The following is a 17,477-nucleotide window of genomic DNA, read 5'->3' on the forward strand; positions in this document are numbered from 1 at the left end:
GGTTGTAAAATTAATTGTCTAAAAATGGCTAATTCTCTAGTTGCAATAAAAAACAATAAGCTTCATAGTTACTAAATCATTTCTTTGCCAAAGTCACTTTTATCTTGTTTTCATTTTATAACAGAATAATTTCCCCTACCGATGTGCAGCATTGTGTGTTTGCCAGTTGCTTTATGTACAACAATAGGGAGCAGGCTAAAAAGAAGAGGGAGACAAGTGTTAAAATGCAGTTGACTTCCCCTTTTATTCAGTGATCCTACTCAAGTGTTCATAGACCAGGGTGCAGGAGGTTGTCACTTGCATTTCATTACATGTTACTACTTGCATTTCTATAAGATGGGTCCAAGACAGTTTTTCACTCCTGACATTTGTGTTTACCATTTATCTGTTTTAGAATGCTAATGAGTTGTTCTAGTCTGTCAGCACCTAATTTTATTACCTGGTTAAATTATAGAAGACTGTTAATAACAAGGTAGTTTTCCAGAAAAATTAACTTTTTTTTAATCATTGAAATTATTTGCTCCTACTCAAAGCTTAGAAAAGTGGTAAACAATGAAATTTGTCTGTTAATATTATTAAAATGTTTGAATACTTAAGAAGATTTACACGTATTTAACACCCTGTGGATCTTTATAATATATGTAGATTCAGTTTTCTATAGAAAAAATTCATTTAATTGAAGACATTTTGAAATACCAATTGTGTGCAAGATTTACAAAATTTAGATAATATGGAAGTCTTGGCACTCATGGAGTTAATCCTCCCCCAGGGATTTGCCATATCAAGTATGTATGAGCAGAATGCTGTGTAATGTTTGAATCTGAATAATTAGGAGAACTCATTATTGATTAGGAAGCATTAGAAAGGCTTGCTGGAAAGAGGCCTTCATTTTAGAACCTCACAATCAGTAAGAATCTAGCAAAGGTTGATGCAGTAGGGAAAGGAGAAGGCAGTGATGATGCAAGTCATAATCTAACCCAGGTTATAGCGTTTAGAGAGTCTGGGGGACATCCCATAGGTTAATTTGATTGAAGCTTGAAGTGCATTTGTAGAAAGAAATAATATGAAATAAGCACAAAAAAGTAGAGTGACCCCATCATAGGGACACTTGAATACTAGGCAAAGGACTTTGAACAATATTTGAAGGGCAATAGGTAATCATTGAAGTGTTTTGTACAGAAGTGTAATATGATCATATCTATTTATAAAAGAAAGTTGAAATTGATATATTGAGCTAGGTAGAGGAAAGAGGGAAGACTTGTGAGGAATTGGTTGGAACAGACCAGGTAGAGAACAATGTGGTAGTAAGATGAGTATAAAGGTTAAGGGATTGGTGTGAAAGCTATATCTGAGATAAAATCCACAGGTCTAATAATTAACTGTGTATGAGAAATGAGAAAGGGGAAATGGTCATATAATACATTTATTTTTTAATCAAGGAAACCAGCAGGGATGGTGATGCCACTAACAAATAGACTGAAGTCAGAAGAAAGACTAGGTTTTTTAAATATTAAACCTTGGGCAAGTTACTTGAGTTTTGGGCAACGGATTAATAAAAAGAAATACTATATTGTAGAAATATTGTTGTACAGTTAAGGATTTGAGGTAGGGACTAGAGAAATAGAATTATATTTTTACTTGTAAAAAGATATTATTGAAATTCTCTGAATAAAATTGCCTAGGGAAAAAAATATTGAGAAAGAAGGGGAAAAAGGCAAAATATAAAGAATTTTAAAAGGTAGGAAAAAAGAAGGTAAGACAATGACAGAGAAAAGGAACAATGGTGGCAAAGCAGTAAGAAACTGTCAATATTATAAGTAGATAATTAGATTAATAAATTAATTACTGATATATTCTGTGGATTTGTTTTCATGTAAACGTTTATTTATGATATGCAGTTTATTATTTTATATAGTTTATATCAAAGGACATGTATTATTATAATGAAGTCTATTTTATTCAGCTATAATAGAATCCATTTGCCAAGCCATATATTGGGTTACTGAATTATCAGTTTGATTTGAATACCTGGTTGCTTAAAATAATAATGCCCATTAACAATTCTATTTCAGGTTTCTTGATAATCAAATTGATTTGATTTGATCATTTGGTGGTCCAATCTATTGAACTACTTATAATGAACTAAATTCAAGGTCTGTTAGCCTTGACCATATTGTTTTTATTTAATTGTCTTATTATAGTATTGAAAATGATTTCACTGAAATGATTCTAGGCTGGTATATTACTTAATAAGATTATATTGTCTCTCTTGCCTATACTTCCTATCTTTTTTTCTCTCCTTGGCTGATATATATATATACATATATATATGGTGATTAAATCATTCTGTCTTAGAGATATATGTAGGGAAACAAAGAGATTAGATGATTTACAGTATGTGTCAGAGATAGGTCTAGAACCTTGGTCTTCCTGATTTCAAGGTTTGTTTTCTATCTAGTGTATCAAACTGCCCTACCCAACTGCTTATCTCTGTATTTCTCTATCACTCTCCATGTGTGTGTATGTATATATAATATGTAATTAATATGTATATATAATGTATGTATATGTATGGAAGTATACATACATTCATATTATATATTCCTATATTTACATGTATTTGAATTAATTAGAATGGAAGAATCTTCAAAAGCAAAAAGGGACTTGTATTTCCTTCCTTGATCAATGAAAATCTAAGGATAGATCGTAGATAGATCATAGATCGTTTCATATGTCTTCATTGGGACAAAAATTAGTCCTTATAATTTTACAACATGCAATGTCCATTGTTTCCATTTAACTTCATAAAGTAATTATATATACATACATACATATATATGTGTATATATGCACATAGAGTTTTCTGATTCTGCTTGTCTTACTTTGCATTAGTTCATATATCTTTCCATGAGTCTACTTTTCATATTCATAATTTTTAAGACACAATAACATTCCATTAATTAATGTACCCCACCAATGAATATCAACTTTGTTTCTAGTTCTTTACTTCTGTAAAAAAAATTTCTATCTGACCTCATACACTTCCCAGCTGTGTGACCCTGTGCAAGTCACTTAACCCCCATTGCCTAGCCCTTACCACTCTTCTGCCTTAGAACCAATACCCAGTATTGATTATAATAAAAAAAAATTCTCCTATAAATATTTTGTAATATGACATTTATTTTTACTACTGGCCTCTTTGGGTATGTGCCTAGCAGGAGGGTCTCTAGGTCAAAAGGTATAGACATCTCAGTTACTTTCTTGGCATAGTTGCATATATTTTTAAATGTATTACATATAGTACCCTTAGATTATAGACTGTTCTTTAGAAATGACTGCTTAAATCCTTTAAAGGCTTATCATATTGATTAACTCCACCTTTTATCTATTTATTCCTTCCTTGGCAGCTTATATTCAACTCCCTTCTTCATCATTCCACTAAAACTTTTCTCAGAAATATGATATAAAGAAAAAACAATATGCTAAAAATATGTACATATACAATTCATACACACACACACACATCTCTTTAAGGATATTTTAGGCAATTCCCTTCACTTGAGCAAATCTCACACCTTCTGTGTTTTTACTCACTTTGCCAAGAAGCAGGCATTCCCTACGTGGTCTGTCACCTTCTACAAGAGAACACCTCAATTATGAATGGTCATTTATGCACCTGACCAGAGAGAGGTATGACAGACTTCCTAAGTATGTGGGTAAAAGTTCAGCTCTTCTCTTCTTCTCTTCTTTGTAGACCTTCATTGGGCTTCACGCCACATTTTCACAGAGATCTAATCTCCAATTGGAGTAAAGAATCAGACAGGGTAGACTTAAAAATCTGAAAAAATGACTTTGATGAGGTACCAGGTACAAATCTGATATATTTGCAATATAGGGCTTCATTTATGATTGATTCATGCCTGGAAAGATGAAGAAAGACAATGATAAGAGAAGAGGGTGTCAAGATGTTCTAAGATCCAATATTAGTTATGCAAGAAATAATTGCTACTGATAATAGCTAATATTAATATAGTGGCAAAAGGCTTACAAAGCATTTTACAAATCTGGTCTCATTTGACTGTCTCAACAACCAGGAGAGAAAGGGACTGTTGTTATCCTCATTTTCTACTTGGGAAAACTGAAACAGACAGAAGTTAGGTGATTTGTTAAATGTTCAATAGCTAATGAGTGGCAAAAGCTAAATTTCACCTCAGATGATATAGCTACCAGGTCCAGTGCTTCATCTAATGTGTTCTCTAACTGCCTCTGAATAGAAAGACTGTCTTAGAAAGACTTGGAATTTTTTTTTCATTCCATCTATAAAATCCTGATTTCCACACATACATTAGGAAGCTTTTTTTAGGTATCTTAAACTCACTTTGATGCCTCAAAATGGCATTTGGTTCCTAGAATTTTATTATAAGAAGGAATAAAAATAGCCTGTAAATGAAATGAATAGTTTCTTCAAAATTAGTGAAAAAATAAAACTGATAGATGAAAATTTTGCTTATGACACACAAAAGCAATAGTCACATGCCTAAGATAAGAATGGATTAAATGTCTTTCTTCTAAATATATGTGTGTGGGTAATAAAATGTATAGATCATACATATGTAGAAGTCTATGTCTATATGTATGCCACATAAAACTTATAAATATGAACATATTTTCAAATACGTAGCTCAGTATCTCTCTTTTATTGGGGGGGTAGGGGAGTTTATCTGTCTTTCTCAGTATCTGTCTCTATGTCCATGTACAAAGAAAGCAAATAGTCACAGATGTATGGATAATCATAATGACAGAATGCCATTTTTCATATTACATTGATGTAAATAAGGGAGATGAATAATCATAGAATCCTAACTAATCACTACAATGGAAGTATTCTTAAGTCGCAGTCTGCTTAAAACTTCTTGGCATAGGGCCAATTTGGAGGGAATCATTGTTCTCCTCCATTCCTATTTCTTCATCAAATATAGATGCTTGGGATTATGCTGGATGGGATCAATTTTCTGATAAAAACTATGATGTAGAAAAAGGCACATCATAGTATTTGATTCTCAGATAATTTGTGAAAATGCCCATTGGCATCTACAGGCACATGGTAATTGTTAAATTTTATAAGCTGCTCCTTGATAGGGAGTGAGGACAGAGAGCTAGCAGGTAAATGGTAGGCTAACTCTGGCTCTATGGAGTTAAATTAATTTGTAACTCTTATGCCTGGGAAGAAATCAAAGAGAATGCTCCATAGTAGCCTGCAGTCGCCTTTCCTTTACAATTGAAAAGTTGCTTGATTTTCTATCATGTCATGACTTTTATAACAAAAAACTGAGGAGTGCATGATGTTGGAAAACAATTATTCCACTCAAGATAACCACCGAAATTAAAGAGACGGTTTATGAATACTGAGAAGTCCTGTTATTCAAAGGATGCTTCAGGATTAGAAGAGGAAACTATGTTCTTCCTCTTTCAAAGTCAGATGCTGCTTTAACCTATAGTTCATGTTTTTCATATTCAAAAGCCTCAGATTCTGTAGCATGCATTTACCTTGTGGGACTTCAGATTTGTACAATAGTTTGCTACTTAAGAAGTGCTCTCTTCCTGTTCCAATATCAGTAGGTGAAGCATGGAAGGAGAAAAAGGTAGAATAGCATACCTATTTGGGTTCTGGTTCAGCACTATTTGAGTGCTAACCAGATGAAGTCCCTATCAACAATTAGTTAATCTAAGACAGTGTAAATAAAGAGGAAAACAAAAGAAGTAATCCTTGATCCCCAGGGAGTTCATATTCTACTGGAGTAGAGTCCTTAATTCTTTTTGTGCCACTCTAGTGGAACCTAATGTATCTGTGGCTTATTGCCTATATTCATAATTAAATGAAATACTAAATTTCAGATAAGATCAGTAAAAATAAATATTTTCCCATTTAACTTCAAGGGTCCCATGAAATCTATCTATAGACATCTATGGGTTCCATATACCCCAAATTATAAAATCCATTCACTGAGGGGATATAACAGGTACACAAGTAAAAACAAAGTAGTATAATATACAGAATTATACAAAGTGATTTTAAGGGGAGGAAATCCTGACAACCACAGATATCTGAAAAGGCTTTGTATAGAAAATGAAACCTGAGATATACCTTAAAGGATGATAAGAAATTAGGAAGAGGTGGAGGAAGGAAATTCAGGAACAGAGCTAAATGTAAGGGTCCAAAGATGAAGTAGCTAGAAGCTTATTTGATGCAAATTACTCTGGAACCCTTAATTTTTTTTCTTCTTTTTCTTTTTAAACCTTTACCTTCTCTCTTAGAATCAATGCTATGTATTGGTCCCAAGGAAGAAGAGCAGTAAGAGCTAGGCTTTAGGTTTAAGTGACTTGGTCAGAGTCATAAAACTGGGAAGTTTCTAAGGCCAGAGTTAAGCCCAGGACCTTCCATTTGTAGCCCTGCCTCTCAATCCACTAAGCCACCATGCTTCCTCCTAATTTTGCGTTTTTGAAAGATAATGAATACTATAAAAGATTAATTTTTAATCTTTTTGCCAAAATTATTTAGCATATACACATAGAAACACATAAATGCACATATAACATATATGTGTGTTTATTTACATGTGTCAAATGTATTTGTGTTTTAAATATCATATATGCAGACACACACAATTTAATGACTTTTAAAGCCTCATGTTAAAACATTCTACAGGAGGAGAGAAACTGGTTCCTTAGGTATTGTGGAGAAATTTATTTGACAAGTTTCCACTTCAGTATTATTATTCTTTTACTTAATTATTATTTGTTAGCCTTTGTCCCTACCACAGTCTACGAATAGGACTAAGCCAGGCTTGAATTTCCACTGGGAAAAAAATAAAAGGCATCAAGTTTCTCTATGGTAGTTCTATGCCTTAATGTATCCTGTGTCCTGAGAGATCAATATCAAGTTAAAGGGCTGATTTCTCTATCTGTGTTCACATAGATTTCAGGCACCCTGAAGAGGATTAGTTCCAGAGCCATGAGGTATGACAGTGAGATCAAGTCAAGGAATCAAGCTATCCTTTCTGCCCAAACAGGAAAGCCAAATTGGGTTTTAGTATTTGTAATCTTAGCCTTTCTTAACCAAATTTAGAAAGAAGATTCTAGATACTTAGAGATATTCCATTACATCAGATTCTTATTAAAGAAATCTATTTAGTATTTTTAGTATATAACCAAAGCAAATGGAAAAAATCAACTTTTTGCCACCAACCTGATTATAATACTATGACCAAATGTGAAAGGAACACATTGTTGTGCTGTGATCTTACCTGCTTTCAAAAGGTCCACAGATCCAAAAACTATGGATAAGTAATTCATATTCTACAAACTTGATAGTTGAATCTGAATTTTGAAAACATTAGAGGAGACAATGTCCATGTCTCAATAACATTGAAGATTTCATTCTTATATTGTTGATCATGAAAAAAAAAAGTTTCCACTTTGATCAATTGAGTTAATATGAGTCATTCTCTTAGAATTTCATGTATACTATGCATGGGACCTTAAGAAGAAGACTTTTTGTTTGCTCTTAAACATTTGTCCAGAGATTTTATCATTTCTTTATTTCCTCATTTCTCTTATACTTTCCTCTACCTCATATTTGATCCTATTTAATAAAGGGATCTTTTAAAGTGAAAAGCTAAGTAGTTAGAAAGATAAATAATACCTAATCAAAGGACAACACGGCCATCCAATGCAGCTGAGGAAGTCTCCAGACGTAACAATTTTTCATGCCACTGGACCCAGGCTTCCAATGCCGAGAGAGTGGGACTGTCTCTGTGCATCGGCTTTTCTACTTAAATCTCTTTCACGCACAAGTGTCTTTGTGCACACTCATCTATCCTAACCCCGTCCACCCTCTTCAAGACCTGCGGCGATGGGGGAGTGTGTCTACTGGCAGTTGTAGTCACGATCCTGCACGTAGGCGGCCCATGGACCAGTGGTTGCTCAGCCCTGTGGGCAGCAGGGACGTTCGGCAGCATCCTGGGTGACTGAGCAGCCCTCTCTAGGACAGCACTGCTCACCCTAATCAAAGGAGGGGACTAGAAAAGGTGTCCCAAACATTGACTGCCCTACAAACACCCGGTCAGCACACCGCAGCTGGCGGGTCATTACCTTTAAGCGGTCAAAATCAAAGAAAAAATACAAAGAAACTCCTATTACTTGATAGAGAGAATACCCCAAGACGTGAGAGAAGAACAGCTCTAATTGGTAAAGAACTGGCACGATATAACATCGACATCGCAGCCTTAAGTGAAACATGCTTACCAGAAGAGGGATCATTCAGTGAACCCACCACTGGATACACCTTCTGGAAAGGTAGAGCCTCAAATGAAGGCAGAATCCACCGTGTTGGCCTGGCTATCAAGACCAGTTTGCTCAAACAGCTGCCAGACTTGCCTGTGGGCATCAGCGAGAGGCTCATGAAGATCCGTTTGCCTCTCAGCAAAGACTGGTATGCCACAATCATCAGCACATATGTCCCAACACTGACCAGCACAGAGGAGACCATTGAGATTGAGCAGTTCTACTCTGACCTGAGTGTCTTCCTGCACTCAGTGCCCACAAATGACAAGTTGATACTACTGGGAGACTTCAATGCCCGCGTTGGCCAGGACCATGAACGATGGAAAGGAGTGCTCGGCAAACATGGCATGGGCAAAATGAACAACAACGGCCCACTGCTACTCAGCAAATGCTCAGAGTTCGAACTCACCATCACGAACACTGTGTTCAGAATGGCAAACAAATAAAAAACAACGTGGATTCACCCACGATCTAAACAGTGGCATCTCATTGACTACATCATTGTACGCCAGTGAGACATCCAGGATGTATAGATCACCAAAGCCATGAGAGGAGCTGAATACTGGACAGACCACTGATTGGTTAGAGCGACTCTTCAAATGCGCATTGTGCCTCGCCATCCAAAACGGGCCCAGACAGTTCACGCATTTTACAATGTGATTTGTCTTAGAGATCCATCTTAATTGCAAACATTCCAGTCCTGCCTGGACAACAAGCTGTCTGCCAAGGGACCACTCACTGGAAGCTCAACCGAGAAATGGAACCAGTTCAGAGACCCAGTGAAGGAAACATCAAAGGCAGTCCTAGGCCCAAAACAACGCAACCACCAGGACTGGTTTGACGAGAACAACACTGCTATTGAAGACCTATTGAGCAAGAAGAACAAAGCCTTTATAGAGTGGCAAAATAACCCAAACTCTGCTCCTAAAAAGGATAGATTCAAGTCTCTCCAAGCCACAGAGCAGCGTGAGATCAGGAAGATGCAAGACCTATGGTAGGAAAAAAAGGCAGAAGAAATCCAGCGGTTTGCTGATATGAAAAACTACAAACAATTTTTCAGTGCCCTCAAGACTGTCTATGGGCCATTAAAACCCACCACCACTCCCTTGCTATCCTCTGATGGTGACACTCTCATAAAAGATAAAAAAGGCATCAGCAACAGGTGGAAAGAACACTTCAGTCAGCTTCTCAACCGACCCTCTTCAGTCGACCAAAGCACCCTTAACCAGATCCCCCAAAACCGCACCATTGAACAACTTGACGTCCCTCCTTCAATAGAGGAAGTCCAAAAAGCCATTCAACAAATGAGTTCAGGCAAGGCACCCGGTAAAGTAGGGATCCCAACCGAGGTGTACAAGGCCTTAAATGGAAAGGCATGCCAGGCATTCCACATAGTGCTGACAGCATATGGGAAGAGGAAGACATGCCCCCAGAACTCGGGGATGCCTCCATCGTAGCCCTATACAAGAACAAAGGCTCACGAGCAGCCTGTGACAACTACAGAGGTATCTCACTACTCTCCACTGCTGGAAAGATCCTCACCTGTGTTATACTCAACAGACTCCTGTCATCAGTTTCAGAGCAGAACCTGCCTGAATCACAATGTGGCTTCCTACCAGATCGCAGCATCATCGACATGGTCTTCACGGTGAGGCAAATGCAGGAAAAATACCTTGAGCAGAACCTGAGTCTCTACATTGTCTTCATAGACCTGACAAAGGTGTTCGACACAGTGAATAAGGACGCATTGTGGGTGATCCTCAGCAAGCTTGGTTGCCCAGCAAAATTCGTCAAACTGATCCAACTCTTTCATGTCGACATGACAGGGGAAGTCCTTTCTGGTGGAGAGACTTCAGATCACTTCAACATTTCCAATGGTGTGAAACAAGGCTGTGTCCTCACTCCGGTACTATTCAACCTATTTTTCACCCAAGTATTAAGACATGCTGTGATGGATCTAGACCTGGGCGTCTATATCAAATACTGACTGGATGCCTCAGTATTTGACCTTCGCCACCTGACTGCAAAAACAAAGACAACAGAGAGACTCATCCTGGAAGCTCTCTTTGCAGATGACTGTGCTCTCATGGCCCACCAAGAAAATCATCTCCAAACCATTGTGGACAGGTTCTCCACTGCAATAAAACTGTTTGGCCTGACTATCAGCCTCAGCAAAACAGAGGTGCTGTTCCAACCTGCACCAGGGAGGCCAACGAGCCAGCCGTGCATTACAATCGATGGCACGCAGCTTTCTAACGTCAACACTTTCAAGTACCTGGGCAGCACCATTGCCAGCGATGGGTCCCTAGACCACAAGATAAATGCCAGGATCCAAAAGGCCAGCCAAGCACTTGGGCGGCTGCGCTGCAAAGTCCTCCAACACAGCGGTGTAAGCACTGCGACGAAGCTCAAAGTATACAACGCAGTGGTCCTCAGCTCGCTCCTGTACGGTTGTGAGACATGGACACTGTACCGGAAGCACATGAAATAGCTGGAGCAATTCCACCAACGCTCCCTCCGGTCAATCATGAGGATCCGATGGCAGGACCGAATCACTAACCAGGAAGTCTTCAACAGAGCCAACTCCACCCGCATCGAAGTCCTGGTCCTCAAAACCTAGCTATGATGGTCTGGACACGTCATCCGCTGGACCCACAGCGAATACCAGGACAGGTATTCTATGGTGAACTGTCAGCTGGACTCAGGAAACAAGGCCGACCAAAGAGAAGATTCAAGGATCAGCTAAAGTCCAACTTGAAGTGGGCTGGCATGACACCAAAGCCACTAGAACTCGCTGCCTCCGACAGAAGCAGCTGGTGAGCCCACATTCTCCATGCCGCCACCACCTTTGAAGATGAGCGAAGTCGATGTCTTGCCGCTGTGTGTGAATGCCGACACCAGGCCACAGCCGCACCTCCCGTAACAACTGGAGTCCCAGGCCCCATGTGCCTCAAACTGCGCCTCAGCCTTTGGACTCCAAAGCCACATGAGGGTACACCGTAGATGAAACTGCACAAAGACAATAGTCATTCTCAATCAGGGAGAGACTACCACTGACTGACCTAATCAAAAGGTGGAGTGGCCCTTGACATTCCAGATAAGCATGCAGGGAAGCTTTTGTTTTCACTTTTCCATTTCTGTGAAAAGCTCTAGGTTATCTGCTACCATTGCTGAATGGATTTTTCAATAACTTTCCTGGCCCTCTTTTATTTATCCATTCTCAGATATTTTAGAATCCCAAGATTTAGGAAATGGAACCAGCAATCTCTGGCAAAAAGCAAAAGATTATACTGTATTAGGCATAGATCTCAATATGGGCTTCCCCATTTTGATTTCCTACTAGGACAAAACAAAACAACAACAACAAAAAAGTGACAGTCACAGTGGCTCCTGTGGTAGTTTTCTATTTCTGTTATTAGACCCAACTGTCATTGGATTTTGTCAGAAAAAGAAAGAATTAAAATGTTTTTTTTCCCCTTTATTTAAGTGTTAAAGTACCACCTACTTCCAAAGAGAACCGAAGTAGTTGTGCCCATTATTCTTCTTCCTAGGACCAGTCATGAAGCCCTAAATATAACACAAAATCAATCTGCTAAAGAACAGCTAGTCAAGGCAAAAAGATTCTGGCCTGATAGACCACTATCCTAAAAATGTGTATATACAAAGATTAAATTTAATTAAAATATATGTCTAATTCTAATATTTAAAAACATAAACCTTTAAGTTATTCCTACTTACTTTAGAGAAACCTTGTTGAAGGTTTTTAAGGAATTCCTCAGCCCAGAGATCGTAAAATCCTCCTGGAGTAGGAACTGACTGGAGGTCAATGAATCAAAATGAAAAAGCAAATAAAAAAAAATTGAAGATACAGAGTTTAATAAGCATCATCTGATACATAGTTAACAAGTAACTATTAACTTTCCAAATTAGAGTGAGATGCACACATAGATAGAGGACTATGAAGCTTTAGGGTGGACAGCAAAAGAAGCTGATCTGGTACTCCTGCTAAAATACTTTGTTTTTAGAGGTCAAATCATAGGAGTAGGTGATTTGGGGTGAGAATGTCTTGATTCTCAGGAAAACTTCTGTTCTGGAGGAAGTGTTTCCCCCAGTTAATCTTATCCCACAACTCTGGGGGCCAATAAGTTTTCTAGTTAATTTTATCAAACTATCTGAATGGAACCAAAGGTGAGATTAAATCAGATTAAGAATTTGTCTTTGTTTATGCAATCCTCAAGGCTAAATTTATTTGATCTCTAAGGCTACTATTACTCAGGATACATTTCTTCCATAAAATTAATGCAAAACACATACTGATCTTTTGTAATTAACAATTTGAAAAAAATTATTGATCAATATTACTTTAACAAGGAGTATCTCATCTTAAAAAGTCTTCCTTTATTTTCATCTTGTAGTTAACTTATTTTTTTTTAATCAACTAGGAATGTGGAAAGACAGAAAATATGAGATCCCTTTCACAAGATGTGCTTTAGAATAATGTCACTAATTCCACAGTTAACTCCTTCATCTGGTCTGCAATGTTCCTTAATTTGTCTTTGTTCATAACTTATTGACCTCTACATTTCCTAGGAACAGGTTCTGTAAGAAATATTGGGGTATTTTAGTATACTATGAAGTCTACATCAATAGAGTAAGATGGTAACTAGAGAAGCTAATTATCTTAGATTGCATTAACAGAGGCACATTGTCCACAATAAAAAGAGGTGATAGAATTGATTTGCTCCATCTGGATTGGACCTACTGTCTTCAGTCTTGGGGATCTGTTTTTATAAAGGACATTAATAAACTGAGAAATGTCCAAAGGGAAAGAATCAGAATGAAAAAGAAGACAAATCCTCACAATCTGAGGGTCATTTGTAGGGACTAAGAATTTTTAGCCTAGATAAAATGAAGACACTAAGGGAAATGTTAGCTGTCTTGAAGTTTTCGAAGGAATCTCAGACATAGCCCCAGAAAACCAAATTCAACAATGATTGCAAATTCCAAAGAGGCAGATTTCTGTCCTGTGTAAGAGAAAATTAAACTAAGTTGATTTGCCTCAAGAAATAGTGACCTTGCCCACATTGCAGTTTGCCACATGCAGATTAGATGCACTAATTATTAAAGATATCTGAAAGGAATTCCTGTTAAAGTAAAGGTTAGATCAAATGGCTTTTGATTTCCTTCCTAACTCTTAAGATTTTGTTTCTATGTTATCTAGTATAGCATTCTTGATCCATTATAGAATTGTAATGTAAAATAAATTTTGACTTCAGCCTCTTTAAATATTAGTTCTCTCCTGTTTAATATTTCCTTTCCCATATATGACTATCTCACACTCTATTCTGGCTTCCTAGTACTCCTACCTATGGTATATGGACACACCAACCCTGGATAGTGGTTCCTGCTTTGATGCTCTGTTTCCTCTGGCCACTATCAAAAAATTGCATGTCCTCTGTCTTACCATATCATAGTTCTGCTTCCTTCTTTCTAAAGCATGATCAATGACGTACTAGTATAAACTAGCATTTTATGTTTGTGCAAAATGTCTAAGATAAACACATTTTTGAACACAAAATAGTATTGGTATTGGGCCTTGGAGATATATCACATATATTGTGTATCATATATCATTCTGTCAAAACATTTTAACATCAGAGTCTTAAGAAACTGGATAAGTAGAAGATGGAAAAACCTATTTGGTTCTTAATTGAAATTTGGTGTTTTAGTAATTTCCCTCCATTTTATGTCATTGCTTTTCATCAATATATCTTTCAAGGATGGAATCCTTCAGATATATCATTTATCTTTGCAGTGTCTCCCACCAGAATGATGACCCTGTCCTTTCCTTTCATAGATCCAGGTTTACACAGACAACAGTTTTTCCTGCAGAGACCTTCCAATGTGGTAGCTATCGAAGGAAAAGATGCCATTCTAGAGTGTTGTGTTTCTGGGTATCCTCCACCGAGTTTTACCTGGATTCGAGGAGAGGAAGTGATCCAAGTCAGGTATTTTAGATTTAGGACTTTTTTAAAAAACTATTTTCTATTGTTGCAGATTTAGAAACCATAAATAAGAGTGCAGAATCCTTAGGAGTGCATAACAAAGTGATCATTTTTCTTTCTACTTGTAATAAAGCAGAACTGATTCCCACTTCAATAAATTAATTCCCCTTAAGATACAAATTGGATGCCATTTCTGAAATATTTATTGATAACAGGTGACATCAAACCCTTTCAATTTGATTGAGTCAAAAAAGTGATTTGCACAACAAAGATAAATGGAGTAAAATCTTTTCAACCCATTGATATTTTTCAGTATATGTTAAAGTATTTTCTGTGGGTCCAGTAAGATGGACTAGATGCAATCAGGCAATTTAAGCCCCAGCTATGTGTTCCTTGTTGTGTTTCATTTCTTTGGCAGTTGCATATAGTCATCCATTTGGGAATAATTCACCCTGAATGCATCTTTTGGTCAATAAGACTGACTAAAATAAGGAAAATGAATGGTGCAAGGCTTCTTCCAACATTTTAAGATAAGGGCTTCAATTTTAATACTTTCACACAGTCCAATTTAAGACTTAAGATTATTTGGCTAGGCTTTGAAAGGTATTTGATTGTCTCACTAAGTTCTCTGTTTCCCATATATTTCAGGTCCAGAAAATATTCTTTATTAGGTGGCAGCAACTTACTTATTTCCAATGTGACAGATGATGATACTGGAACATACACTTGTGTTGTCACCTACAAAAATGAGAACATCAGTGCTTCTGCAGAGCTTACAGTATTGGGTAAGTGAAATACTCTAGATTCATGCAGGATGTGTCCTTCAAAATGCATTATCACATACCTCCTACTTTAAACTCTTTGCACAAAACTGCTTTCTCCATTTATGAGTGTGAAATTGCTAAGTCCCAAAGCTCTATATGTGTCCTTGCCTTCATTTAATTAACCACATCAAGGTTAAATGATACATCTGATTTTGTTTCTTAGTGAATAGAGGTCCAAACAAATCATTTTAACTCTAAGAATTCTCATTAAACAACTCACCCACCCAGAGCCAAACTGTCTATTCACCAGATTCATTGGGAGTGGGGCTGAAGGAAACTGCCATGGGCTCTAGAATATTGCTCCTCAGCAAAAACAAATTGTCAAAAGAAAAACCGTGCCTTGATAGGAAGACTCTATTTCAGTTTGCCAAACTTATAAAATTACATCATATCAGTCTTGTGGGATTGCCCATAAACTTATTTTTGCTTATCAAGAAAGGAAAGATATCAATGTTTTCCTGAAGGAATATCACAGATTAGGAAAAGAGTTGAGTAACTTTGTTGTGTTTGTTTTTTTCCTGAGCTAGAGATTAATTTGAAGGATCTTTGAGGGAACTCTGAATGTGTACTCAATAGTGAGTACCATATCTGAAGATAACAATGACTTACCTCTGTAATTATTAATTTATAGACTTATAACATAGGTTCATGCTTCCAACGCCGAGAGTGTGGGACTGTCTCTGTGCATCAACTTTTCCACTTAAATCTTCATGCACAAGTGTCTTTGTGTACAAAAACACACAAAGATAATAGTCATCCTCGGTTACCGAGAGACTACTACTACTACTACATGCCTTTAGTAGCTCAATGGTGGATCATATGATCTGGTAAAGATTTCTTAAAGCATGAATTTCCTTTTCATCTTCCTGTCAAGAAAATCTGTAGCTTTACTGCTCCAATTTTATTCTCTGAAAGATAAGCATCTTTTTACTTGCCAAAAAGTAGAAGAAAATATTGGCATATTTAGAATGTATTCATTAATAGTTAATAATGGCTAGCACCTATATTGCATTTTAAGATTTGCAAAATGCAAATATTATGTCAGTTTACCCTTAAAATAACCCTAGAAGGCACATACTGTTATCTTCATTTTACAGATGAGTTGATTGGTTGTTTTCCTTCATACTCTAAGATGGTCAAAATAACATCATTGGCTGATGTCTTTTGATTCATGCATAAATTGGATCTAAGTGAAGTTGAGATGCACAAAGTTGTTGGCCTTACTCTCTCTTCTAGAATCATTGAAGTCTAGTGACAATAAAAAAAAAATCAAGGCAATAATGACTTGGCATGAAGTGGATGAACTTGACTTCTTCAATGTCTCACCAAGCTCTATGCACTCCACAGTGCTATATCCCACTGCCTTCAGGACCATCAAACAAATTATTATCATCTAATGCTTCTGCTGGGGGAAGTCTTCATATACCTGGGGTAGACACTCTCCTAAATCATGAACAAATTTGAGGTCTGCTAGAGGTTACCCTCATGGTTGGTTTAGCATGCCTGTCAAGATGGTTTACTTGGGTATAGCCATTGTGCGTGCATGCCACAGTTCCTTGGGGCCACAGGTGAGAGCTGGGTTGTAGATGGACACCAAAAAGAAAGCCACCCTGAAAAGGGTATGGCAAACCCTCAAACCAGAGGTACTAGCTTTCCCCACACCCTGTACACACCACAGGTGAGTAAACTGAAATGGAGGTTTAGCAGCTTGTCCAGAGTCACCCAGCAAGTAAGTACCTGAGGCTTAATTTGGACACAGCTCTTTCTGACTCCCAATGAAGCACTTTTCTCACTTTATGAGCCCCTTATGAAGATTCTGTATTCAACTAATATCTTGACAAAAATAATAATACATTATTATGCTATCCATTTTGCTTTCTGACTCTAAAATTCATGCTGGGAACAATTCAGTCAATGAAATCTATATTATGAAATGGTCATTGTGCTTATTATAAAAACCAAAGCATTATACTTCTTTTTTTTCTTAATCCTTACCTTCCATCTTGGAATCAATACTGTGTATTGGTTCCAAGGGAGAAGAGCAGTAAGGGCTAGGCAATGGGGATTAAGTAATTTGTTTGCCCAGGGTCACACCCCTGGTAAGTGTCTGAGGTCAATTTATTGTCTGTGTCTGAGGTCTGTGTCTGAGGTCAAATATAATTTAGATATAAACTTCTATAGTTGTCTTTGATTTTGAAGTTCACTTAGAACTCTGGATCTAGTAATGGCCAAAATCAAAGTAAACAAATTCATATAGAAATGGCAAAATTGTCTTCATTCATTTACTGGTTTTAAAATTCTAGAC

At 37.1% G+C, this 17,477-nt stretch overlaps 1 protein-coding gene across 7 annotated transcripts in view; it reads left to right on the top strand.

Moving 5' to 3' along the window:
- DCC (DCC netrin 1 receptor) overlaps nucleotides 1–17,477 on the top strand; it is a 1,370,599-nt gene that overhangs the window by 616,464 nt on the left and 736,658 nt on the right. For all 7 annotated transcript variants that reach the window (XM_007486716.2, XM_056824442.1, XM_056824443.1 and 4 more), the window contains exons 4-5: nucleotides 14,201–14,351; nucleotides 14,997–15,133. In XM_007486716.2, the coding sequence (XP_007486778.2) occupies nucleotides 14,201–14,351; nucleotides 14,997–15,133 (288 nt within the window). The remainder of the gene's footprint in view (nucleotides 1–14,200; nucleotides 14,352–14,996; nucleotides 15,134–17,477) is intronic.

The sequence above is a fragment of the Monodelphis domestica genome, chromosome 3, assembly GCF_027887165.1.
Source record: "Monodelphis domestica isolate mMonDom1 chromosome 3, mMonDom1.pri, whole genome shotgun sequence".
NCBI classification, from domain to species: Eukaryota; Metazoa; Chordata; class Mammalia; order Didelphimorphia; family Didelphidae; genus Monodelphis; species Monodelphis domestica.